Genomic DNA, 26,946 nt, shown 5'->3' on the forward strand with positions numbered 1-26,946 from the left:
GCAGTGGTGGAGTGAATAAGGTAGAAGGTAAACTACAAGTGATGTCCACAGTTAGCAAGGAGAAAGGGCAAGGAGCAGGATTTCAGGAGAGGGTTGAAGGTTGAGAGAAAGACAGGGAAGAATTCAGGGACACAATTTCATTAAGTTCAGATACTGACAAGAAAAATGTGACATATTTGTCTTTCTTCAGTTAAAGCTGATGAAGTACTGAGACAAACTATCTCCTAGTGCTTGGAATATAAAAATGCAGACTCTGGAATATAAAAATGCAGAAGGGATTTTACCAACCTAATTTAATTTGGTTTAGGGGCACAGAAACAGGCTAAATATTAGAGTCATGTTGGAGATATCATATAGGCTTTAAAAGTAAATCTAAGCAGCCTGGGCTTGCTCAGATAAAGGCCTAAATAACCCCACATAAAACCAGCGGCTTTTTTTCTAATGGTATCCTGCAAAATTGCAGCATAGAAGTGAGTATGGGAAGTATAAGGCAATGCAGTAAACTCATACATTAAGTAAGCAAATATAATTTTAGCCTCTGACTCAGTTAGATTCTGCTCTGAACTGTAAAGTGAAACAGTAGAAAAAGAGTAAGCACAAGAGTACTGGGCCTTCTCTCAGCAGTTCATCAAAAGAGGAATGAAATGCTGGAGTCTCCCACGTGGGAATGACTTGGAGAAGACTGCAAGCAAAGAAACCACTATCTAGATGTGGTGAAGAAAAAGAAAAAAGTAATTTTGAATTGTCAGGGTTTTTTCATCAAAATGCAGTTCAAAAGAAACTTTCTCTACTGAATAAATCATACACATCGTATACAAAAGAGGGAACAAAAAAGAGACCTACACGAAATTATGTAAACAAAACATTGAGCCCTGAGAGCTGATCCCATGTGTGAAAGAAGGAGGACTTCTGATGTCAGAAAAAGACTGCCTGGCAGGGCTGCTTTTTCAAAAGCATTAGTTAAAAATAGGGAACCTCCCCTCCTGCCTCAGCACCATCCTAGCATAGTGCCACTAGTGTAATATGGATAGCCTAATACACAGGGATTGCCAGTCTCGTGTTTCACAGAAGTAGACGATTATGCAGCATGAACAGAGAAGAAACATGAACATACCTCCCCTATCCCAGCTACGGGGCTGAGCTGTGGCATAAGGGAGTAGTAGCTGCAGGGCTGGGAAAGGTGGGAAGCCTCTTGCCATGCTGCAGGCAGATTGTGGCAGTCTCAGAAAAAAGAGATCCTGCTTCTGCTGGGCCGGGGTAGTCCCACAGCACATGGCTGAACCACCTTGTCACTAGGGTGCTGGGGCTACAGCCAGAGCTGCACCACCACAATACTGTACAAAGAAGGGAAAGCAATTTACTTCCCTGTTCTTGTTAGTGTCTGTCTGCTCTTCATTGTGCCTGCTGCATCCCTCCACTAAATTCTCATCAAAATCCTTGTGCAAAGTGCAACCAAACCAGAGACCAAGCAAAGGTTAGAGGCAGCTCTGTATGGACAGTGATGCATTCGTATATTCACTGAACAAATCTGCCAGGAGGCAGACCAGCAATAAACAAAAGAATGTTCCTTGTGGCTTAGTTTCTATTAATTTAACTCATTCTTCCACAAATTACTGAACAAAGCAGGACAGAGAGATATGTCCTGTGTTGATGCTCACTTTGCTGAATCAGATCAGGCTCCCTCTCTGATTTAAGGCAATATTTAGAAGAGAGGGGCCCACAAGCTGATGACAAGGATTCCTAGTGCTATCAGCACCCTGATGTGGAGGGGATGGCTGGGGTAGAGGGCAGCTGCCTTTACAACCTGCCTTAATCACAGGTGATTCGGAAAACCCCAGGGAGACAATACTGAAGCAGGAGAGGAAATCAGATGTTAACACGTAATGTGCTTTGTGTTCTTTATTATGTCCTATTTTCTAAGCTGTCACAGAACCTTGGACACAGGCTGTTAATAGGTAGGCAAACAGATAAATAGATAGATAGATTTATTCCTAGTCTTGCAGCGTGATGAAAGTAACTTGGTATTATACAGGCAGACACTGGGCACTCAATTTCTCTGAAAACTGCTATTTATACTAATTTGTTACCATGCCCCAGAGTATCTCACTTCCAATGCACGTTTGTCATGGTTTAACCCCAGCCAGAAACTAAGCACCACACAGCCGCTCACTCCCTCCCACCCCCATCCAGTGGGATGGGGGAGAAAATCAGGAAAAGACGCAAAACTCGTGGGTTGAGATAAGAACGGTTTAATAGAACAGAAAAGAAGAAACTAATAGTGATAATGATAACACTAATAAAATGACAACAGCAGTAATGAAAGGATTGGAATGTCCAAATGATGCACAGTGCAATTGCTCACCCCCCGCCGACCGACACCCAGTCAGTCCCCCAGCGGCGATTCCCCCTGCCCCCACTCCCCCCAGTTCCTATACTGGATGTGACGTCCCATGGTATGGAATACCCTGTTGGCCAGTTTGGGTCAGCTGCCCTGGCTGTGTCCTGTGCCAACTTCTTGTGCCCCTCTGGCTTTCTCACTGGCTGGGCTTGAGAAGCTGAAACATCCTTGACTTTAGTCTAAACACTACTGAGCAACAACTGAAAACATCAGTGTGTTATCAACATTATTCTCATACTGAACTCAAAACACAGCACTGTATCAGCTACTAGGAAGACAATTAACTCTATCCCAGCTGAAACCAGAACAACGTTACACCGCTTTCCTGTGTGTGGAAATGACAGAGTATTTGCTTTCCACTGTGCAGCAAAGTTCATTTTGGGAAAGGAAATGCCAAGTGCCAAGGAGCTTATCTTAGCAGACAAAATTAGTGAGAGCACAGTTTACCATCTGAGAATACCCATCTCTATGATGCTAATCCAGCACATGAGAGCAGCAGTGGCACAGACAGGGCTGTCAGTCTGCTTTTGCACACTACGTAGCACTGGGGCTGATCTTGACAAAAAGAAACTGCTTATTAAAAAAAAAAATACACTTCCATATTTTTAATGTGGTTGCAGCTGGAGCATAAGCTGATTTATGGTCCACTGGCATCATTGCTATGTGTGGTCATCAGAGATACTTGAAGGTGCCAGACTGGTGCTATACACTGGTGACAAGAATAGGCCTTTAGAATGGTATAAGAGATTTTAGAGGTTTTCAGACAGTTGTTTACAAGGAATAACAAAGCTTACAAGGTGTTTGGAAAAATGTCCTCAGTGTTTCAAATGGTTCCTTTAAACATATGAATTTAGCTTGAAGACTTTCTAAAAACATCCTTTGTGCAAGGTACCTGGAGCTGTGGCTCTGTCTGTGGAGTGGTCATTGAGTGATTTAAAAAAAAAAAAAGAAAAGAAAAAAAAAGGAAGGGAATGGTCTTGACAAAAAACAGTACAACACTGAGAATACATTTGCTTCATCCTTCTAGCAAAAAGGAAGAGCGAAAGAAAGGTAAAAGTTTTGAAATATCACGTTTATCTTCAGCTAGCAAGAAATTAATCCCATATTGATTACAATGAAATTGTGCTTCATACTGTAACACTATAAGGATTGAATTGTTACTTTATATAAGATATGTATTAGATTGATATCTTCTTACTGGTGGATATTGGTGTTTTGCTGAAGATTTGGCCATCATACTTTGAGAACCTCTGAAAGTATTTTAGATTTTTTTTCCTACATTTATTACATAACACTTTTTCTTCTATTCACTTTTCCAGGTCTTAAAAAAGGCTTTTTCTAGTGGAAAAACCAAGACTTATCCCTTCTCAGAGATGCAAACTAATGGTTTTAATGATCTGTTAGCCATTTGACTCTCTTTTGCTTAGCTCATTGCATAAAAGTAGCTTTTAGCTTTTAGCTTTGTGAGTCAATCACTTGGGATAAGCACAGGTACAGTTTTGTAGTCAGGAAGTTCAAAATTTTAAATTAATAGTTTTCATGAGTAGAATTTATATTGACTGAAAACTATCTGCTCTAAGAATTGTGCAATTTAAATTTCTCCAACATAATTGTTTTGTTTCCTGCTCCAGTCTTTTGAGATAATGGGTTGTAACTATTATTGACAACAGATTACATATTGGAATTTTTTCCTGATCTAATTCCAAGGGAAAAAAATGTTCTGATTCTATTTTTTAGGAAGTTCTTCACAATGGGTTAAGAGTTTGAAATATTAAAGCTTTCCCCACAGCTATGGAGAGCAGGCAAGGACACAGACAAAAGAGTCAAAAGGTAACTGGTAAATATAATTTACTGCAAACCTCATTAGTTATTGTATGGTAGCAATGTGCATATGATAAGAAAGGATTTAAGAAAGAAATCTACCACAAGTTTTAGAAATTCTCTTTTCTTGTGCAATTTCAAAATTAAATAACCAACATTTTTTCAAAATATACTTAACTGTGACGTTAACTGCACAGAGTAGTATGTACAAATACACGAATAATCTTTTTCATGACCTGACCAGCACACTACCCTGGGTAGTGTGGAGGTCATGGAAAGCTTGAAATCCCCTCGGAGTAGATTAAGGCAAAATGTTGCCAAACAACCAATCAAATTGTTTATTGAGCACAAACATAAACAAAACCCAAACAATCGTGCGATAACTCAAGAAATTGCTGTCTGCCAAGCAAGTCACAAAATCAAAGGGAAAGGGGATGGGAGAAGTTTGCCTGATTTTACCAAAATGATTCAACATGAAACTTAAACTATGGATGAACTATTAAGATGACTAACAACATCAAACTATGTACAGAAAGTGAGATAAACACGGCGAAAAAGAGCAAGAGCAAAATAAGGTGCTGGCCGCAAAGAGAAAAAGAAGAGCAAAGTAGGAAAGAGAAAGAGAGAGAGGCAGTGGTAAAAGGTATCAGCACCCTAGGATCCAGAGGTGTTCTGTTGGTCCTGTTGATTGCTGGTGTCCTGGTCTTCTCAGCTGGGTGGTGGTGGGGTCTCCCTGTGTGTCGACTTGGTGATGGAAGTCTCCCCGTGTGTGGGTATCAGAGATCTCCCCACTTCTGTTCCCGATGGTGCCCTTTTATGCAGTCCAAGTCCCCAAAATCTCCGCCCAGTTATAACTTGACTAGTCAAGGTAATGGAGATCCATGCAAAGATCGTGTCGTGTCTCCAGTCCAACACGCATGTCTCTGCAACTACCCACCGAACTTTGTTGCACCTGCACTGTCAAGATTGTGACAGATTGCGCCAGGCTGTGGGTATCATTGTTGGGGTACAGGTAGACTGCTCTGTCCCTATGGTTTCCTTCATACCAAGAAATGTTTATACAGTCTGGTGGTTTCCTCAGTACCAAGAAGACAAATGTCTGACACCTGTCCCTTACAATCTTCCAACAAAAAGTCAAGGACAAAAATAAGCCTCAGATAAATTCTGCAATACTCTTTTATTATTATTTTGCTAACACTTCAGCAGATGTGGTTCACAGCTTTCTATGACTATGCACTGCAGCTGAGAAGTTATGTCTCAAAGGAAAGAAAAAATTCTGATGTGGTATACAAGCTCCTTTCTTTAGATCTTCATGTTAAGCAGCATAAAAGAATCAGACCCCTGAAGTGCAGGTCAGTATATTCAGGTGTACCCCAGACATGTAGGGAGGTGATATTTATTCCTACCTTGAATTATTATTAATGCCAAACATCTTTCAGCTCTTTACACTAAACTAAAATCTTCTAATAAAATAAACACAAGCAAATATTCCACTGAGAATGTTTATACCCAAATATGATACTGGTAGTACATTTGAATCCCAGCCTTAGCAACATTTCTATTTGCAAGCTGTCAATAGGATCTGTAATTTCTGACACAGTGTCCTCCCACAGCATTTAGGCAATAAGACAAAAACTTACTGTGGTAAAAATATCTTGGTTCTGTGGCTTTTGTTAATACAGACACATGTGAATTCCCTGGATAACCTTGCTATTTAAGGAAATGGCCACCTGTCATGTACAGTATGTAGACAGGAGCTGTGTGTAGGACTTGGTGGCTGCATGTGATGGAGTATGACCATGGAGAGACAGCTTCTTGCTTGTGGTACTGAGTGAAAGAAGCTAAACTAAAAGGGGACAGGAAAGAGGGGGACAAGGTGGTGACTTGTTTCCTTTGCTGAGACCCTGGGAGACCAGCTGCCTGGGACCAAGATGTGACAGCCCTCATTCAGAGACACTGCTCCTTTCCAAAGCAGTTACTACAGTGGCCAAAGCCCTGCTGTTTCACACAGTCCAGTTTCACCCAGGAAAATGTCTTAGTAAGTATCTGACAAGCAACCATGATGGCATTTGAATCTCACAAACCATTACCACAGCATCCTAGTGACTCTGACCTTGTCTCCTTTCCCTTGCGCACAGTTTTAGTGTCACTGCATGAATCGGCTGTGTGAGAAAGAGCTCATCTGCACACAGCTGTGGCCCAAGGACCTGAGTCTCCCACTCCAGCACTGCAGGGCAGCATCACTGAGCTGTCAGAGGAAGCTCTCTGAGTCTCCTCCTGTGGCTTGCAAAGCCCTCTGCTCTATGATCCTCTGGAAGAAGCTTGCTGCTGAAATCACCTCCATGTTCTCTTGAGCCAGCAGGCTGAGCCACAGCCGAACTACCAGGGAGTCGCACCTTTCCACCTTGCTGTTTCCTCTGACACAATGCCCTGGAAACACCTTTACTTGCACCCACCGGGCAGAACAATAAAAGTGAAAAAGTTTCTCCCAGTGGTAGCTGATGCACCACAACGGTGTAGCAGTGTCTCTCCATGGACTATGACAGTCTCCCTGTGGAAGGAGAATGAGAACTGCATCCTTTCCCTCACACCTACAAGTTGGGCAGCGGGTGCTTATGTGTTTTGTCTCTCCAAACTATGCTATAGTTTGGTCCCACATCCGTAACGTAACCACAGACCACAATGGTGAGTGCTGCTTCCTGATTACCAGGTGATAACTAGGCTCATGAATGCATTAGAAACACTAGCTGATCAGAAATAGAGGGAGAAAACGGGCAACTCACAGAAAAGTATACATTACACTATTAACCTGACTTTCATATCTTGAAGCACAGCTACCACTGAGTATGGTTATAATCTGGTAGGTAGCATCAATTATACAGCACAATCACACACTGATATTTTTATAGTCTAGTGTTTATGGACTGTAAACAGCATGTTTGCCACATCCATACAGAAACTTCTGTCACAACCCCCAGGTCACTGTTTAGTTTAGGGAAATACTGGTTTTCATAGCTTTCTTATAACCACTAGGCATGGGTGCTCTTCGGATTATAATGACCTTTTCTACAGGAGGTAGGGGAATATTGTTTGTGTCAACATATTGTTATGATTCTTTTTTTTTTTTTTTTTTTTTGTCCATTCAGTGATTTCAAGGAATTAATACAGACTGGTTATGTGGCTTGGACAGCAAATAGCTCATAGTGAGCTCACAGCTTCATTTTTTAACAAAAGACAGAGCAGATGTTACCTGTTTTTGAAGTTAATCTCTAACCATAATGAGTTTAACAGCCTGGGTTTTCACAGAGGACTAGAAAGTGAAGCGAAACACAGCTAAAAACTGCACCTAATTTTCCAGTGAGCATTTTGTGGTTTTTTTAAACAATGTAAGGTAATAAAATGATTCCTTTAATTTAAATCTCTATCAGCTTTACAACAGCTCTAAATTTCCACAGATCTCCGTGGATGTTATTATTGCATGTATTATACTTGTTATTTTCAGGTCCCAGCTACCACAAATCTAGTGTTGAAAAGGCTATGTTATAAAACGTCCTGTCTCTCACTTGTTGTGAATTCAGTCAAGACAGGACTTGTCATCCTTATGCTTCCTGTTCATCTGAGAGCATTGCACACTCCCAGGGTAGGACTTTGTCACTGAGTAAAAATATTTAATTCAACAGCAGAAAAAAAGACAAATAGGAGAAGGGATATATGTTCAATAACCATCATTTCACAGTAATAATAATTTTCACAGATCAGTAAGAAATTAAATCTTTGGCAGGGACTTCAAAATATTTTGAAGGTCCCTCTGTACCAGTACATTAATATAGTGAATTGCGCTTTTATTACACAGAACATTATACTAAATGCTCAGCCAAATGTTATGAACATGGCATGTAAATTGTGCAGATGAAGATGTGGGACATGGTAAGATGCTCTGAGTCCTGATTTCACTGAAAATAAATGCATAATAGAGCTCAATTTGCAGGTCTAAAAACATAGAAGAAAGAAAATGGTATAGGTGTCACCAATGAAAACAAAATATATTTCATTTCCATAAGTAAGACCATTTGCCATGATTTGAATCACAGTAAGTATTATTCCCACTGTCAGGAGTATTTGTTACCTGTTCAGCACAGTACAAGAATCAAACAGAGGAGTAGCTGTGTGAGTAAGCAAATGAAGGTTGCTTGAGGCACTTTTTCAAAAAAAAGCAGAGACAAAAAAATTTAACTGAAAGACTTAAAATTTAGGAGAGATAGAGAAAGGTTGTACAGAAAGGAAATGTGACTTGAAATTTGATCATGCAAAATTATTGTAACAATCTCAAAATTACTTTTACCAAGTAAGCAGCATGTTTTCCTAAAGGTAGACTTAGAATAGAACATTAAAATGTATAAGATCACATTTTGTCAGCTAACTCAATGTTATGTTATCAATAAGATTGCAGACAATGAAGCAGAACTAAGCTAGGAAGCATTGAAAGCACAGCTTCATGAAACACAGTGATGAAAGGCCTTTACTTAGAAGTACCAAAGAATAAGAATAAATATTTCATTTTCAGTCACAGCAGTCTGATGTTGATCACAGTGCATGAGCAACTGTGTCTTGTTGTTGTTATTCATTTTGGCTATTAATGATCATCACTGCATATACAGGTGCATTCTGAGAACACTTTTATTGTTGAAAATCAATACAGCATACAGATCTAACAAAAAGTTCCTCAGAATAATTTCAGCTGGTGGATTCCTTACTGTGTCGTTCTCCCATTCATGATGTAAAGCAATCCCACAGAATGAAATACTAAGCTTGCTAATAATGAGAAAGCCTTTAATACCCACAGAAAATTTTCACTCCTAACAGAACAAGGAATCCTTACTAAGATCTGTGTACATAGCATAAAATTCCCTCTACATTTCAGGGAACCAGACTGCATCAAAACCAGTTTACAACTCCAATTCATTCCAACACCCCTTGAAAAAATCAGATGGATCACCAAGCCACAAAACATCTTTAAAATCAGTTTCTTCACTTCTATAAACAATATTCCTTTTCCTAAGGAATACACTTTTTTTTTTTGTTATTATGAAATATTAACAAACAATGAGCTAAAAACTCTATGCAAATCAGTGTCTCATGACAGATCAATCCCAGCTTCTAGAAAAAGTTTACCTTAAAAACATGGACACGCTAGACCACTGGGGCCCATGCTTAACTTCAGTAAGACTACTGATAATCTTATGTTTCTGGGCTAAAAACATAGGCAGTTTAAAAATTAATCATGTTAGAAGAAGATTTCAGATTAATAGACAGTTTGTATTACTGTACTTTTTCCACGTCTGAAGTCCATAGATTAGAAATCTTATCTGAGAAAGATGAAACAACTTACACTGCACTTAGCTGTACTTTCTCTAACATAAAATGCAAGGCTCGCTGCACCCCGGATGCAGACATGTCTTGGGATCCAGTCTTAACTCATTTGTCCTCTCCCCTGGTAATAACAAATTTCCAGTCTGTCAGCTGGAAAAGGCCCTCCCTTGTAGCTGTTGCAATACACTTATCTCTTGACTTCATTATCAGTGCTTAGTGTTTACATGCAGAACAGCCATGCTGGTCCCCACTAAGGTCTGACTGATCTAATATCTTCTCTCCAGCTGATAGCAGATGCTTATGGAAGCAGTACAGAGTTAAGTCAAGTATAAAGTGAACTTTCCCTTGCTTTACCCATCCAGGTTCTGGCAATTGTTAAAGACTGCTGGAGCTGTAAATTGCATCTGGATCATTGTGTTTTATGGGGATACATAGTATATACTGTAAGCCTTTTTCAGTAAGTTCCACAATTTAGTTACATGGAGGTTGTTTTGTGATGTCACAGACTGGTTTTATACTGAGATATGGTTAAAGTTTTTCCACTGTACAAAATGGACCTCTATTTTACAGAAGGCCCCCAATGGAATTACATTTCTTTTTTAGAAAAGAGTCAGTTACCTAAATTTGTTTTTATTAATCTTGTGAGTCTTAAAAATAATTATCAAAGCCCAAATTCTGGACAAGGACATAAAATCAGACATAAAAATAAAGCTATCTCATTGGAAAAAGTAACATCAGCTTGTGCATGGGCTCATAGCTATCCTGTGTTTCCACAAGACCTATCAGACTAAGGACCTTTTCCAACATGGACTCCATAGAGGTCAATGCAAGTATACAATGATAAATTCCCAGAGTAGATTATACAGCACATAATCTTACGCAATAATATGAGTCTCTGTGCTATAACACAATCCTGCAGAGTACTTGGGGGAGATTATTGCATAACTGTCTTACCTCTAATCTTCAAATACGTTTTTCTGCACAGGAGAGATTTCTTCACCACTTTGATTTTTTTAAATTTATTTTTAGTCTTTCAGAATGTGATAAAACTTATTAGCTAAAAATGGTACTGTAATAGGAGTTAAATTTACTTCATAACAACAGGCAGAATATTGGTTTTCTTTTTCCTTTTTAATACTTTCTCAAAGACTTTAGAGGTGATCATCCAGCTTTTGGAAAGATCCTAGTTTTCCCATGTAAAATCTGAAATCTTTGGGTAAGCATATCTGACGTGCACAAGACAAGCTGTATGCAGTGTTTAAATATAACTGACTCTCACACACTTTGTAGGAAGCTATGTTGTCAGTGAACTGTGCTTCTAAGAAAAAAGAAAAGATGTTAGGGACACACTTTCAGGCTTTTAAGAAAATAATCAACTGAATACAAAATTTTTTTCATTCTTCTAATAAATATCTTCCAATAAAAATCCCTGTTTAGTAACCTATTGACACAGATAACACATTTTTACAATGCCTTCAAATGCAAGAAGATATATGCAACGTTTTCTTCTGAAGCCTCCAATCCTGCAAAAACTGAAGCTCATGGGTAACTTCTATGAAGCACATGAAGATTTAGAATAAACACAGCAGGGTTCTGCACTTGCAGGAGTGTGTTTGGGTTTAGGATGACTCTTCTGTCCCTCAGCATCCTTCATCATATCACAATGTGCTTGAGGCTTCTTATCTGTAGTTGGCAGAGCCCCTGGGCATTCCTGGCTGCACCCCTGGGAAGCGTGGGTTTCCGGGTGGATAACCCATCATTCCATATCCCCTGGGCCCCGGTGGCCTTGTCACAGCTATGGATGGGGGAGGAAGATTTCCTCCTCTGCTCTGGGGGGGATAGTGGCCGTTTGGGGCAGGGCCTGGATGCTGGAGTGCCTCAGAGGAGCTGGCTTCAGGTGGCTGGCCTGTCTTCTTCGCCTCGTTGCCACCCTGTCCTTTCTTGTTGTCTGAAATGTGTTTGGAGAACAGAATTAAAAAATTAACATGCAAACCAGAAATCCCCTGAGACAAAAATCCTGCAGCCACCTGTCCACTCCAGAGTGTGCTGGAAAGTCTGGTGCCTCCCCTGCTAGCAGCCTGAAGTCTGTGTTAATGGACCTTCACGATCTTTGCACCAGTATTTTCTCTCCAGTCCTTTCTTCAAGGTCCCAGTGTAGGAAAGTGGAGGCTTTTCCCAAGTAGCTAGCACTTAGATATCATCTATAAATGATGGTAAAGGTAGCTGTTTCAGAGTTAAGTGGTCAGGTTTTGATGCTGAAGATGTGCCTTGCACGTGGTTCTTCCAAAGACAGTCATCTCTACTCTTGTGTTTCTCTGCTAGGTGTGAGCTTATACTGGCTGTATGACATGCATGCATGATGGGGAATCTCTAGCAGTGTCCAGGGGAAAGGAAACAGCCTGCAAAATCCTTCAGGACAGACTGAAACCTGCCTGACCAAGCTAGGCTTTCTGATAAGGGTTGCTACCAGTCTGTGTTCTCACTATACCTTCTCCCAGTGAATCTGGCACAGAGGACAAACATTGTCCTGAGCAGTCTTGGATCAACAAAATATAATAGGAGGGTGCAAGATTTGGTTTGTGATAGGTAAGAGGGATCACTGACATTCAGACCAGGCTTTAAGTGGTTTTTTTATGGGACTGGGACCTTGCGATTCATTATAGCTGTATTACAGGTTTTTTTATTTTGGTGTTTGGTGTTGCCTGGTATGGAATAATGTTACAGTATTTCTTAAATGAGCCGAAGAAAGAAAAATGGACTGGAGATTAGGCTAATACTTGTGATTCAGTATTGTGAATCTCTTTCAGGAGATTATGGCAAAGGAAACAGTCAAGGCGGTGAGGAACACTATGGTCTGGCATACATTAATTCCTCATCCTGAGGAGTTCAAAACAGTCTTTACCTTGGTTTGGAGTGGGTTCATCTTGCTCGCCTCCTTTTTGCTTTGGCTGCGGTGGTTCTGTCTCAAATGGATTTTCCTCCTGTTCATTTGATTTTTGTGCCTTTTGTTTATTTCTTCTTTTATTTTCTTCTGCTTGCTAATGGTGGGGGGAGAGAGAAGGCATCTTTCAGTGACCTGAACAACTTCTCTGATATTTAGTAAAACTGAAAACCAGTAATTCTCTATTTCTTACACTTTGTAGCTTCTTTTTAAGTTCCAAGTTAGCTTCCTTGTAGGATTTGGATGTAGCGTTGAGATAATAAATACTCAAGCTAAATTTAAAGAAAAATAATTTATTGTTATGTAATGATTTAAATATAAAGACTCTTACAACTTTCCTATAGCAACAACTACAGTTGTGCTAATATAAAGTCTGTATATTTTCCTCATTTATCGTGCCTAATCAGTAGTAGTATTTTGACAGCGAACAATGTGCTTCCTTACAGTATGAAGACGACACTGTTATTTCAGGGTCAAAAAAAGCTGAAAGAAATTATTCTGTCTATTAATACTCTACATGCAATCTTACAGTAGTTAAGGAAGATGTTCCAGAAAGCTATGACTCACTATGAAGTGTGTTCTAAAGAATAACTTATAAAAGTTAATTAACTTGTATGACATACCTCAAAAATGAGTAAATCATATTTATAAAAGCATTTGAACTAATACAATAGGCAAACTCAAGTACTGCCAAGAAAGCAGCCAAAAGCATAAGTTTTCATTTTTGTATTAAATTATGACCTACACCTTCTACTGAATAAAAACATAACTGCATAATGCAATTTTCATTTTTCAGTGTATTGTATTACTTCTTTGATAACTCTATGAAATTAATATTTTTCACCATGCTGACTTAATTAGAGAAATTCTGATATGAAGTCTTTTACTGATGTAAGCTGTAAATAATTAATCTGCATATGTTTTTTTCTCTGTTTTGCCTGATTTTGCCTTGTATTTTCCTTCTTTTTTTTTTTTTTTTCTTTCTTTATTTTCAGTATCTTTGCCTTGGACCATTCCAAGAAGAGAATAGTGCTCAAAAAAATATTTCTAGGAGCTGATGATGTATTTCAGAGGACAGCCTCGATTCTTTGTTTTTCTAGCCAAGAGTTAAAATAGAATTTCATGTTAAGTGAACCTTGGAAAAATTTCATCTCAAATTTCATTTTGCTCATGTAAAATCCTTCTGCAGTTTCTATTGTATTCTGTAATCTTCTCTATATTTATTGGCAGTTCTACAATGGAGGGTTAAATCCCAGCTCACCTCTACATAGAATTAACTTTTAGTTCAGCAGTATGCTAAATAATCCGATATACGTATACAGCAGTTTAAATGCCTTTATAAAACAGGACTCAATACAGTCTCTGAGAAAGACTATTCTGGGGTCATTATTCTTTACCAGGTACTGACTTACAAAAAATCTTTACTAGGCCTATGTCATAAAGTCTCCAACACCCTGTCTCACACTTCTGTCCCAACACCATAGAGTACTTCGTTTATCAAGGAAAGGCCAAGGCACTGAAGATCACTCACCGAAAGTTACTGACAAATAACTCTGCTTCTTGGTGGTCATGTTTCTATTAAACTTGCTAAGGATTTATGATACGTTGTTCTGCCTACTGGACAAGCTGATAAAAGTCACAGTATTTCAGATCCCCTATAGGCTTTTGCATTTTAATAGCTTTGCCGTTATTGTGGCAACAACAACATTTTTTAAAAGCAATAACAAGACCAAAAAGAAAGCTATTGAACAAAAAAGAGATATTACCCCTTGTTCAAAGGCATATTAATCATCATGAAATAAAAGGCTTGTGAATTTTTTAGGTCCCTCACCATAGAGCAATCAGGACTGTATTTAATTAAATATTCACACAATGAAGATTCAGAGTGAAAGATACTTAACAGACCTTAGATTAAGCAAGCTTTGAGTTAATATTGTATACGTACACCATCAGCAATATAAAAGGTAGGATGAGTCCAGGGTTAGAGGCATAACCAAATACCTTCCCGAACCAGGAAGGGAAGTCATGCTCCAGAGTTTCTGATATGACTTCAAACATTCTAGTCTTCCCACTATTAAACAGAAAAGTTGACAATATATCACACACAAATATTATGACATTGTCAATGTAGTAGTAAGAATATATAAGTTAATCACATCACATCAAACCTGGGTATAGGTCAATGAACTATATGTTTACATTATTTAAAACTTGACAGTTTGAAAGGAATATTATTTAAAAGAGTATTTATGTATTTTAAGGGGGGAAATGGACACCAATATTTTTATCGTATGCTAATAGATTTTGCCTGCAGTTACCACCAAGATTACTCCTCAAAGAATCAGTGTACCGTGTTGTGAACTTCATGCCACCAACCAAAGAGTGAAATGCAATTTGTGCTCTATGAATTCCTGGTGAAAAATTCAAATCCCACCTTTTTATGGTTGATGAGCAAAAACTGGTCTGCTTGCAATTAGTTTCCATCCAGGAGTGTTCAGTCTAATTCTCCTCTCTCTGCCATATACCAATGCTATAGAAGCCAGTGGCTGTGGTTTAGGAGATTTTTGTTATTGTTACAGCAATCTAATAACCTTCATGCATAATTGTTCCATGGCCAGTTTATCTAGAAAGTATTTTCTCCCTAGACTATTAACATTAAGTTTTTCTTGCAGAAGCATTTTAATGGATGTTCCAAAAGTCGCTTCCTGTTTATTTTGCTTTTGGCTGTGCATCACAATATAGAGTTTGAAGTTTTTTACCTGAACAATACCAGCAAAATAGGTCTTTATATGTATTGATACTAATTGGTAGTTTTAATTGGTTGAAGGAATTGTCACAAAATTGCCACCTGATATTTCAGTCATTGAGGTGTCCTGTCACCTCTTTTCAGTTCTTGTAAAGCATTTCTGACAACCTTCCTGGTAATCTAAAATGGCTGCAGGGAGAATTCTTCAGACCAATTCTTTCTCTCCACTTCCCCTACCCACCCATGGTAGATGAGAAAATCCACTCTGTGCTCTCCTTATCTTTTCCCCAGCACATACAAAGCTTCTTCTGTTGCAACTTTGCTAATTCTGTCCCGGCTTCCCTACTCCTGGCAAGTCTCTGTTGATTTGTGTATGTTGCCTTTAATGACAGATTAAAAAAAAAAAAAAAAAAAAAAAAAAAGAAGGAAAAATAACCCCCAAAGAATCAGAAGTTTCATAATAGATGAGACAGCGAGTTACCAACAGGAAAGTGGTTTTGTTTTGGTTTTTTTTTTTAATATAAAGCCATGCACTACCAATATTTATCTACTGGCTGTTCAATAGTAATATTACCTATACTCAGCTTGAATGAACCTTCATTAGTTTCAAATCCTCCCCTATTAAAAGTTACATTGAATATTTCACACTTTTTATGAAGAACAGAGTATCTCTGCATTTGACAGAGAAAAAGTTGCAGGCACTATTATCTTTCTCGTTTTCAACAGTAATCCTGCCATTTCAGTAATATTCAATTAGTAACTGCAGCTACTCAGATCTGACTCCAGATGTCTCCCTCTGTACTTTGTTTGCTATGACTCAAAAAAACCCTTACTTTGCATCACTTGCTTTGTTATCATGCTTCCATAAATAAAGTAATTTTCTGTCTCATCAGAAATTTTGGCATGTCATGCAATTCTCCCTCTTAGGCGACTGCACTATTGCAGGTGGCTGGAAACTATCTCCCGGATATTTTGCCTTTGGCCAAAGCTAATGTGGCAAGACTTCTGCTCATTTACAAAGTGCACTGGGGATTATGCAGATATCATTTTACTCACAACAGTAATGTATTATTCAAACCTTTTATTGGAATCAGGATGTCTCTTTTACTATTCTCCTACTCTTTCTTTGCTAATACTTTGTTCAAAACCAAAGACAAAAGTCTTTAAAAATTTTTAATTTCATATATTGAGTGTTGTTGTGTATTCATTATAGTTGTATGTCATGCTACCTGCCAAGTAAAGATGATAGAAATGGCCCTGGACTTTCCAGGTAGTGTGCACAGAAGGAGAAAATGTGGCAACATCTAAACTAGCTTGAATGTAAGGCACATGTTTCCACAGGCAAGGCAGGCCTAAGTTTTTAGAAGGGACTAATGAATGTTGAGGTCTTGAAGACTGAAGAAACAGAATCATCATCACAGTGGTAATACAGATGCATGGAATACTGTGTCAGCTGGAGAGAGTCACAGCAGTCAAAGACTACACCACCATATATTTAGCACACCACCATACGTTCTGATATGCCCTTCCTACAAGGCATGTGCAGACATTTCTTGAAAGTCACCGCTCTCAAGCCAGCAGACCAGAGATGCATAACAGGTCACTGGTCTACTTCTTAAGAATAATTTCTGGCTTAATTACAGCAGTAATGACAATTTTTTTACATTACAACTAAGTAAAAGAAAATATATTCTACTCTACACTTCAGATAAATCTTTCCAAAGAATTACTGAGTTTTCTAGGATTCCAGCTTCAGGAATTATCCATAATTAAACACTTAGCTTATCAGGTGCTAACACTCTTTTTCATTACTGCATCATTCACTGTGATGTGATGATGCAGTACATTACACCAACAACAAAAGATGGATGTAAAATGCAAAAAACCTGAAAGGACCACAGTCAAAAGACGGTGGGATGGAAACAATGGTGTACACAGCAGGAAGTGTAGAGAGAAAGAGGATGAAAAGCAGCATGGCCATGTAGAAGTTATTGGATCTGGAAGCTTTGAAGACCCTCTCTTGGGGGACGTTGCAGCACATCACTGCCCAGCACTGCAAGTACATCGAAGTGTGGAGGCGGAACACATTGATTGCTGGGAGACATGGAGCATAAAAAGATCCCATCCTAGAAAAGAAGCAACAAAAAAAATAACCACTTTTTTGTAGCATTTCTGTCTTCCTAGATATGCCAGCCATTCCCTATGTCAATGTGCTTTACAGCCATACACACTGTGCACTCAGAAATCAAGTTCATAAAACCATCTTTATACTTTTTTACTGGTCTTGTCTCTTCAGTCTTGCTTTAAGAAGAGCAGAACATGTATGGAGAGAAGCTACAAAGACCTATTTGTCTGCAAATTAAATGATCATCTGATGAAATGTTATCCACTCTTACTTCGTCCCTTTAGTTCAGGTAGCATCTCACTTGTGTTTTATAAACAAGGATAGTCCTAAAGCTAGGTATTACCAAAATAATCTAGTTTATTCTTTATTATTTTTTTTAATATACTAGCACCATTTTAGGAAGGATATTTTTGCTTAGTTGACAATTGTTTTACTTCTGTTATCATGATTGTTTAGTGCTTCATTCCAACAAACTGTTTATTGATCCTGCTAAATATTGGGTTTTTCCTTATTATGTATGGTTGCATGGTTATGACACTGAAACAGTTGGGACCATTTTATTTTTATCACACCTTGTTTCTTGTGCCCTGCTGATTGAAGAGCAATTACTTTCATTTGCCTGGCCAAATGATCCAGAATGTAAGAGATCAGGAATCTACTTTTTCTTTAATCATTGTCTGGGTGACAAAGGGTTGAGCTGCTTTGCCTCTGAGTACCTCAGTTTCTCTGTTATATTAATATCTCTTCTGTCTCTTTTCATATATCTTCAGTGATAAGACAAAGGGTTTGCTAGTCTTACAGTCAAAGGGAGAGAGCACCTCATGGCTCTGTTCCTTACTCTCATGGAAATCAGTTGCTAAATACCCCTCAATTTCAACAAGTTCAGAATCTGGGTAACTTATGGCCATTATCATATTTCAGTATAACATTTATTATATGGTAAACAAATTCTTGCCAAAGCTTATTAATATGAAGAAGACTTGCAAATGATTTGCATCCCCCTTGCTTTGTGAAAACAGAGAGGGAGAAGAGAGGAGTTTTCCTAACCACGTGGTCTCTCTCTTGTACACAAAAATAAATGCACATATACATGCCTTTTGTATCCTTTCTAGCTGTGTGATAGTGCCAGCTTACCAGCTGCACCTTAAACATTTTTTTAGTCCATTTCAGATGAGCATGAACATGTGCACTAGAATTTGTAAAGCTCAGATGAAACAGAAACTGATTTATCCTTTGTATGTATTAATGATAAACATGGTTTTGGCACTGTATGTTTATTATAAGTCAATCTACCCTTTTTTACTCATCTGATGTATTTGGTTCAGTTTAAATCATCAGACATTATTTTGAAAAACACTACACCTCTAGTGCCTTACTCAGCCCGGCAAATATCAGTTAGCGTATAAATGTGGTCCCAACCCTGCAATAAGCAGTAAACCAAAGGATGCTGTATCTAAATAGCATCACAAAAGCACAAGTCACAGTTTCTGTGCCAGAATGTGCCTATTGGGTCATGGCAGCTTATAAGTGCACAGAGTCTGTACATGTAATGAAGTATAAAAATGATAAGTAGGTATAGAAGTTTCATTAGAGAATAATCAGGAATTGACTCCCTCACCCAGTCCTCAACATCTCTCAGGTAGAGAATGATTTCCAACCTATCTTCCAAAGTGTTAATTACAGCAGTAGAAAGTATGAGTGCCATCAGTTGTGTATAAAATTGCAAGGAGAGTTTATGCTGCAGCCTCATCATTTTGATGAACAGCAGCCTTAGAAATGTTTCTCATCAGAAATTAAAATGCCAGTCCTAAGGCAGATAGCAAGACGTGAATTGCAAAGCTAAGCAGCTTTTCTAAGTTGCAGCACACAATATAGGTGCTCCACGTGCCAGCAGCAGGTCTGGACTCCCTCCAGCCACACTCTTATGGCATGCCATCACTACAAAGCCATAGGTGGTGCCATGCTCAACCCCAGCGATATACCCTCCTTCTGAGCAAGGCCAGAGTGCTGCTGTTGGGCCCCTCAGTGCATCCCCCCAATAGGGTTTGGTTGTGGGGACTCTAAGATATTTGCAGCCTCTTTCTTTGCCATATTTCTGCTGCATTTGTCATGCACAGAGCACACAACCTTTGGCTTTACAGAAGAGAGGACATTCATGAAGCAGAAAGTCAGATCAGCAAAGTCATATTAAAGGTGAAAAATTAGGCCTTAGCAACAATTTACTTTGAGAAGTCAACAGTGCTTGAGGAGGACAGTTCCTGAGGAAGACTGAGCGTCTTGCATGAGGACTCTACACACTGATATTCTTTACCTCTGGTGTAAAGTCCAAAAATGGGATGAAACAGACCTCTTCTCTAGAGCTAAGGGCTAACAGTGCAGCAGAAGCATTTTATGCACGTTCACATGCCTGCACAGATAAGTGTACATACTTTTGTTTTAAGGCCTTTTTTCACAGGACGTGTGGGAAAAGAGTGGTAAAGTATTTTGAAAGGCTGAAATTCAAAGCAAAACAGGACAGGACAGGTGCTTGCTCTAGCAAGCAGTCAGTCAAAAAAAGGTAAGTCATCTATACAGCTTTTTATTGATTGGTCTTACCAGCTTATTGCAAAATCCTGATGCATCTGGTCTCATAATCTTAGCCCAGAACTAGTTTTGAAGTAGTCCCACTGATTGCAGCGTACCAGAGTTTGATATATATTGGATTACACTTCCATCAAACTAAAGCAATGGGACAGGATCAGAATTTCAGAAGAATCTTTCACAGATACAGCTAAATCCTGCAGTCCTGCAGATGCAACATGCTTTGCCACACCTACCAGATCATGCCTTGGTTAAAGATCAGTCCCAGCACATTTCCACTTATATCAAACTCAGAATATGATGGCTGAAAGAAATAATACAGATACTTTCATTAAGTTTGCACAAAGGGTTTTAAGATGACTTACAGTAAGTTAAAATCGTTGCTTCCAACAGCAGCAGCATACTGGCATTGTGTTGTAAGGCCTTTTGTCACATTGTATCAGTGAATCATGAAACAAATTAATATGACTAAAGGCCAACAGGCAGACTTTAATACAGCTTGCTGTATTTTACTGAAAATCTTTCTGAGATTTGTTCTAAGGAGGGTGCTAATGGAGACTTAAAAATAGTTCTGGATACTAGGTAACTTTTAAAACAAACAGTTAATAAATTTTCCATTGAAGTGGCTAGTGGTGGTCATCTAATGTGTCCTCTAATACAATACCAGCCATAAGGCTGCTGTGATTTAATTCCTGTTTGAACTATAACACTGTCTTTCATATTTTAAGAGTTACTGTTGAAAGATTCTTTTTGAGCAGTGATAGATATTGCCAATCATTGTCTTCCCTCCTTAATATGAATATCTTATTTCTAATTTAATTGTGTTTGATTCTAATTTTTACTTCAAGATTGAGCCATGGTGTCTCATTATCACTTTGTCTGCTGAAGAAAGCACTGTATCATAATTTTTTGTTTCCAGTACAGACACATACATAATGTAAACAAATAAATCTTTAGTCTTATATTTCTGAACTATTCATCTGACTCTTTTATTCTTGTTTTCCAAATCTTTAATCATTTCCACATTTTCTCTTTTACCCTACTAATTAGTCTCTAATTCATGAACACTTCCATCTGCAAACACTGAATACAATGTATGTGAGCGTTGATTGAAATACACATATACATGTTTGTTTGTGTGCGTATGCACCAGAACAAAACTTTCTTGATAAGAAATTGCGGCTGTAAACTTTTGGGTTACACCTAAATGTCTGATTCGTGCATATTATTCAAATGGTTTTGCATCATCACAAGATTTTGTTTAATCAGCTTTCTGATAAAAAAGAATTTTGCTACACCATAGCCAGTGACTTGCATGATTCACCATAGTGGGTGGACAAAAAGATGATGAATAATGTGTGTCTTGCAGGTATTAATTACATAGATGACTGATAGATGGAGAAAGGAATATGAGATACAAAAATAACTATTCCTATATGGCTGAACCAAGACAAAGTTGTTCTATTAAAATCACCAATTAAAGTCACAATTTTGAATTGTACTATGTTATAATGTCAGAATATTTGGAGCCCCTACACTCTTTCTGTGTAGTTTTGTGTATATACGTAAACGTTTACAGCAACCTTCTATATTTATCTTGCATGTATTTATGAATCTGCTTCCATATGAGGAAAGATTAAATAGATTACTAGTATTCAACTTGCAAAGCAGTTGACTAAGGAGGGCTGTATAGAGGGATAGTATTTCATAAGTGTCATGGAGAGATGAACAGGATCATATGGAATCAAATAATGTGTGACTGTTCTTCCTAACATAGGGGCTAGCATTAAGAAATAAAATAATTTGAATTTTAATTTTTAAACAAACAAAATGAAGTGTTTTTCCACACAACATGCAATTTAACTTCTGGAATTCTTTGTCAAAGGACATTTTGGTTGTCAAAAATATTTAGGGTATTAAAAAAGTTTAAAAATTAATGGATGATAAGTATATCATGGCCACTAACCACAGAGACACAGGTACAGCCACTTCCTAGGGAAGATTTTAAGCTCAGATATTTCCAGAAATTCAGTGATTTCCGGTTTGCATATCCACTTCTGGCTGTTGTTTCAGGCAGCCTACTGGACCTGAGGACAATATTTGACCAGACCATTATAGCCTTCTTATATACTGCCAAATAAAAATGTCAATAATAAATTGGTTTTAGCATCCTCTACCAGCAGATGTGTTGTTGACAGTTTGAGAACAATAATTGATCATGGAAATAAGTGTACCCTCATTGCTGGATAAACATGCCACAGCTTCCATTAACAGTGTTGAAGCCCTTGTGTGTGGTCTGTGAGGTTCACTCTCACTGCTTATCACGTCTCTCTATGTTCTTTACTTTTTATATGGGTAAATGGCTAGAAAGAAGGATGGTATCTGTGCAGCTCTTTAGTCCAGACCCTTCATTAAAGCTCCTTCCTTTATAGGCTCTGTTCTATTGATTGAATTACTGTTTATATTCCATTAACATCCATACTGGTAACAAAAAAACAAAGAGCAAAAATTAAGTCTGAAGTGTTAATGGATGAATGTATGCATCTTCACTTGACAGCTGGCACTCCCAGTTCAAGTCAAGCTGTCCTACAGTTCACTGTTTGGCTCCCAACACTGGGAGACTTGCAGGTATCTCACAAAAAAATACATTTAGCAGCCCCAGCCAGCTATTCTGGATACCCAGGATCATTCAAACAGCACTAGACACCTGTGGTTGGGCAGATCATGCAACAAAAAGTCCCTGCATAAGAGACAGCTGATTCAGAGTAAGTAGCAAGACAGAAGAGGCTTCAGGAAGCCCAAATGGAAGCCATATCATCCTAGGTAAAGAGTCTGTCCTACAGTCTTCAGAGTTGGTTTCAGTCTTACATGCATTCAGGCTCTTTCATTGATCATGGATATCCTGACAGGGAAAAGATCCAAGCTATCACTTCAACATCTTTGGAAAATACAATGTCTGAGCTATTTCCTGTCAGATGTAGCACTGGCTACAATGATTCATGTGTTCCCCACATCCAGCCTTAGCTATTGCGATGGCTGTGGAACATCTGAAAATGTGAGGAAGCTCCAGATGCCACTTAAGTATATGAAAATAGATGGTTCCACAGTTGTACTGGCTCTCTGCCCATGCTGTATTCAACTTCCTACATTTGATTTTGATATTGCAAGGGTTACAGCTTGTTTTTCCACAGCCTGGCCAGCTGGTAGTCTTTGTCTTCAGGCCTACACCAGTCCTGTTTGAGACACACCGTGGAATTAACAGGTAGAAACCTGAACCTTGCTATAAAGGCCAAAACTCCATAGGAGCCAGCCAGTAGCAATGAAATTGCTATACCAGAAAAGTGGTTTTCTATAGCAAACACCAAAACTTTCTCTTCCTCTGGAAAACTATCATTTCCTGAGAGGGTCTTTTTAGTAAAACAAGAAACTTGTACAAATATGAAGGTAAAATTTTGAGGAAAGGAGGACAAAAGAATGGCAGAACAGCTACAATGGCTGTTTATGCAGGTGTACCCAAGACAGCTTTAAATGGCTTAGCTCTTTTCCATACCTCTCAGTAAGTATAAGAGAGGCTTCAGGAGCTTCACAAGCTTTGCCAGAATGCTGACTACTACTTAACAGGTGAAAAAGTAACATCAGACTTTACAGTGTAGGTATCTTAGCTGGCTAAGTTAAACTAGCTCAGACCTGTGTAAAAGAGTGAAAGTGTCAACTCCCAAGTGAAGAGCTCTACACCCGCTTAAGTTATGGGAATTACTAACTTTATTTCAGCTAAACTAATTCTAGCAAAAAATATATAAATAATAAGATTTCTAGAACAAGTTATTTCCTATTTTTCTCCACAAACACTGTGTGCTAGAAGACCCTGTCCAAAATCCTGTAGAAATCAATGAGATTGTATTCTGTGGAACAGGGAATGAGTCTTCAAATTGGAAATGTGTGAAAAATGTGTACCCAGTTTTCTTATACAATCAAATGAGAAAAAAACAAAACAAACATTTCCTGAAGTTACCAAAGTCTAAAGAATAAGACACATATTAAGACATAAGGAAATTCTGAGAAAAACTAACACAATGTTGTTCACGGATTTTGAAGGTGATGTGTCTAGCTAACTGTTAACTCTGTAGGATTGAAAAGAAAATGTAACTTATTACAAAAATATGAAGTGATAATCTGAAAAAGACATTTAAAATAGCAAACAAGATACTTACAAATCCATACTCCAGGTCCCAGCACCAGCAGTAATTGAAAAACCTAACAAAGACAGCTCTCAAGAAATCGCCAATTAGAATTGTGATGTATGTTGTCATCGTGTCGGAGACTGTCAGCCGCACAAATTCCTGTTAGAGCAATATTTTCTTTTAAGAATATGTTTAAGCAATTAATAATTATACTAGTAGTGAAATACTGGACTAGATCCCTAATTATGCTTACCCTGCTTCAACATGGAAGACTCTGCTCCTCCTTTACATTCACCGATTCTGAAAAATGCCAGGAGAAAAACTGCCCCTCATTTGCTAGAGGTATTCTTTGCTCTAATTTGTGCTCATATTATCAGATGAGACTTCCAGGGTGTGATTACACTGGGAAAGGCTTCCAGCCAAGATTGCTGCTGTAACAGAAATCTGAGCTGATATCTTAAACTGCTTTTGATCCCTTTGACTTTGGGAAGATTAAAAAAAAAAAAAAAGTGAATGGTTTTCTTTCTCAAGGAGCACCACCTCCCAATGAATATGAAAAAAAAAAGAAGAAAATCCTAATGGAAACCCTCACTCCTCTAGTTTAGCAAGTCCCACTAAACTCTACTGTAACAGGCCTTACCCCAATAGCCCAAAAGGCTATTACTCTCCCTAATCTGAAATTAAAGAGAAGGTTAGTGCAGTGATGAGCTCTTAGTGTTCTTAGCTTATTATTCCACATCAGTGAAAAGAATAGAGGGGCTGTTTTTCTTGCCTGTCTGCTCCCTGCTGGTGATTTATTCAGTCAGAAGGTGAGATTGTCAGAGTGATGGAGCAATAGCAAAAGTTGTGATTCAGTGGTGAATTCATTCTCGTGCACAAAACAAGAACAAAGGGGTATGAACAAATAGAGGAAACGGGGATCTTAGAAAATTCTTTGGAAATTATATTATATATTAATAGGTCAATAAGAATAAATGTTCAACTAAATCAAATAAAATGACTGAGCAGATTTACCATTAAACCGTGACTGTTCTTTTGCATCATGTTACTTAGCTAAAGATGGAGCTGCTTTCTCAAAATCACACTTCTGTAAGAGCTATCTTATACCCACTTCCTTGTCGAGGTACTCTTTTTTTTAATCTTTTCTATAGGTCTGTTGTAGCTACAAACTGATATTGCCTGATCAAAATTCTAATAACAATTACCACATTTATTAGGGGTTGTAATGAACCCAACTTTTCAAAATTGCTAAACATGTTTTGCAATACAAAGATAGGATGAGGAAGAGGAAAGTAAATGAAGAAAATAGCAAAAGGGAGCAGAAAAAAAGAAATACTTTCAATGCTGTCAACTACCAGGAGAAAGAATTCTTGGCTAGACAAGGTCCAAAGAAATGGTATAATTTTTTCTTAACTTTTTAGCTTAAGAAAAAGTCCCACATCTGCTTTCCCTCACATTTTCCCACCTTAATGCCACTTATTAGCAGAAATAAAGATGGTTTAGATATCATATCTTGTAACAGACTATGACCTGTTTTCAAATATGAATTCAAAGCAGTTACATTACCTGTCCTACCATTGTTTCCCAGCATGGCCCTCTGGGGACATCTGCAGGGTCTACCTGTATTGGAGGAGCAGTCGAATTTTCTGGAATAGTACCATTGTACAGATTGGCTTCCCATATTGACATGTTATACTTGACTATCTTTTCTTCTTCCAACTAAGTAAAGAAATAATTTGGGGGAAAAAAAACCAACATAAGCTTGTTACCAACTCAACCTTTTCTACTCCAAGAATCCCATTACCAGCTCAGGCATGGACATGATTTACAGTACTGAAAGAAAAGAACATCTTTCACTGACATGTCTGTGACTAGCTGGAAATCCTCATCCTTGCCCAGCTACATGTTAAAAATAGTGAAGGGAAGTAAATAGCTTGCCTTGAGATTGATTTCATCCATTAGGGCAATAATGAAAGTGTAGAGATTGCCAAGAAAAAGAGCAAAGATTCGTCCCAGCTGCCATCTTAGAGCTATTCGAGGGTGGTAGTTTTCCAGAGAACTGATTACATCAAATAAAGTTGGACAGAACATTCCTAAAAGTGACATAACCATGTTCACCTGAGAGGGGGAAAAGAAAATAAAAAGTTCACAATTAAATATTGGAGGCAAGTTCTTTTGTTGTTATTAATTTGGGCGGAGGGTGTACTTCCATTACTACTTTTTATATGTTTTTTGATTTAATGAAAAACAAAATTCACTTTGGGAGTCACAAGATGTTTTCACAAAGGAAGAAAGGGCTGAAAAGCCAGTTGCAATCTACTGCAGATGGATATATGAGATAAGCCATACTAAGCCATATGATTAAGACTGTTGTCCAGACACTCCTTGAACTCTGACAGGCTTGGGGCCGTGACCACTTCCCTGGGGAGCCTGTTCCACTGACCAACCACCCTCTCAGTGAAGACCTTTTCCTAATGTCCAATCTGAACTTGCCCTGACACAGTTTCATTCCTTCTCCTCGTGTCCAGAGAGAGGACATCAGCAGCTCCCCCTCCTCTGTCCCCCTATGAGGAAGTTGTAGACTGTGAGGAGGTCACCCCTCAGCCTTCTCTTCTCCAAGGTGAACTAGCCAAATGACCTCAGTCGCTCCTCAGAAATTTTGCACTCAAGGCCTTTCACCATCTTGGTCTCCCTCCTCTGGACATGCTCTTAATAGTCTTCTTATATTGAGGTGCCCAAAACTGCCCACAGAACTCGAGGTGGGGCCTCACCAGTGAGGTGTAG

The 26,946-nt window shown here is 38.5% G+C and overlaps 1 protein-coding gene across 1 annotated transcript in view; it reads right to left on the reverse strand.

Moving 5' to 3' along the window:
• Positions 1 to 11,268: 11,268 nt before the first annotated feature.
• The window catches only part of TMC1 (transmembrane channel like 1), a 68,472-nt gene continuing 52,794 nt past the window's right edge, over positions 11,269 to 26,946 (reverse strand). Inside the window, exons 12-20 of the mRNA XM_075020069.1 lie at positions 26,101 to 26,280; positions 25,729 to 25,881; positions 24,193 to 24,321; positions 20,218 to 20,285; positions 17,163 to 17,402; positions 14,476 to 14,601; positions 12,724 to 12,802; positions 12,492 to 12,627; positions 11,269 to 11,537 (exon numbers count right to left, since the gene is read on the reverse strand). Of these exons, the coding sequence (XP_074876170.1) occupies positions 11,269 to 11,537; positions 12,492 to 12,627; positions 12,724 to 12,802; positions 14,476 to 14,601; positions 17,163 to 17,402; positions 20,218 to 20,285; positions 24,193 to 24,321; positions 25,729 to 25,881; positions 26,101 to 26,280 (1,380 nt within the window). The remainder of the gene's footprint in view (positions 11,538 to 12,491; positions 12,628 to 12,723; positions 12,803 to 14,475; positions 14,602 to 17,162; positions 17,403 to 20,217; positions 20,286 to 24,192; positions 24,322 to 25,728; positions 25,882 to 26,100; positions 26,281 to 26,946) is intronic.

The sequence above is a fragment of the Buteo buteo genome, chromosome Z (assembly GCF_964188355.1).
Source record: "Buteo buteo chromosome Z, bButBut1.hap1.1, whole genome shotgun sequence".
Lineage (NCBI taxonomy): Eukaryota > Metazoa > Chordata > Aves > Accipitriformes > Accipitridae > Buteo > Buteo buteo.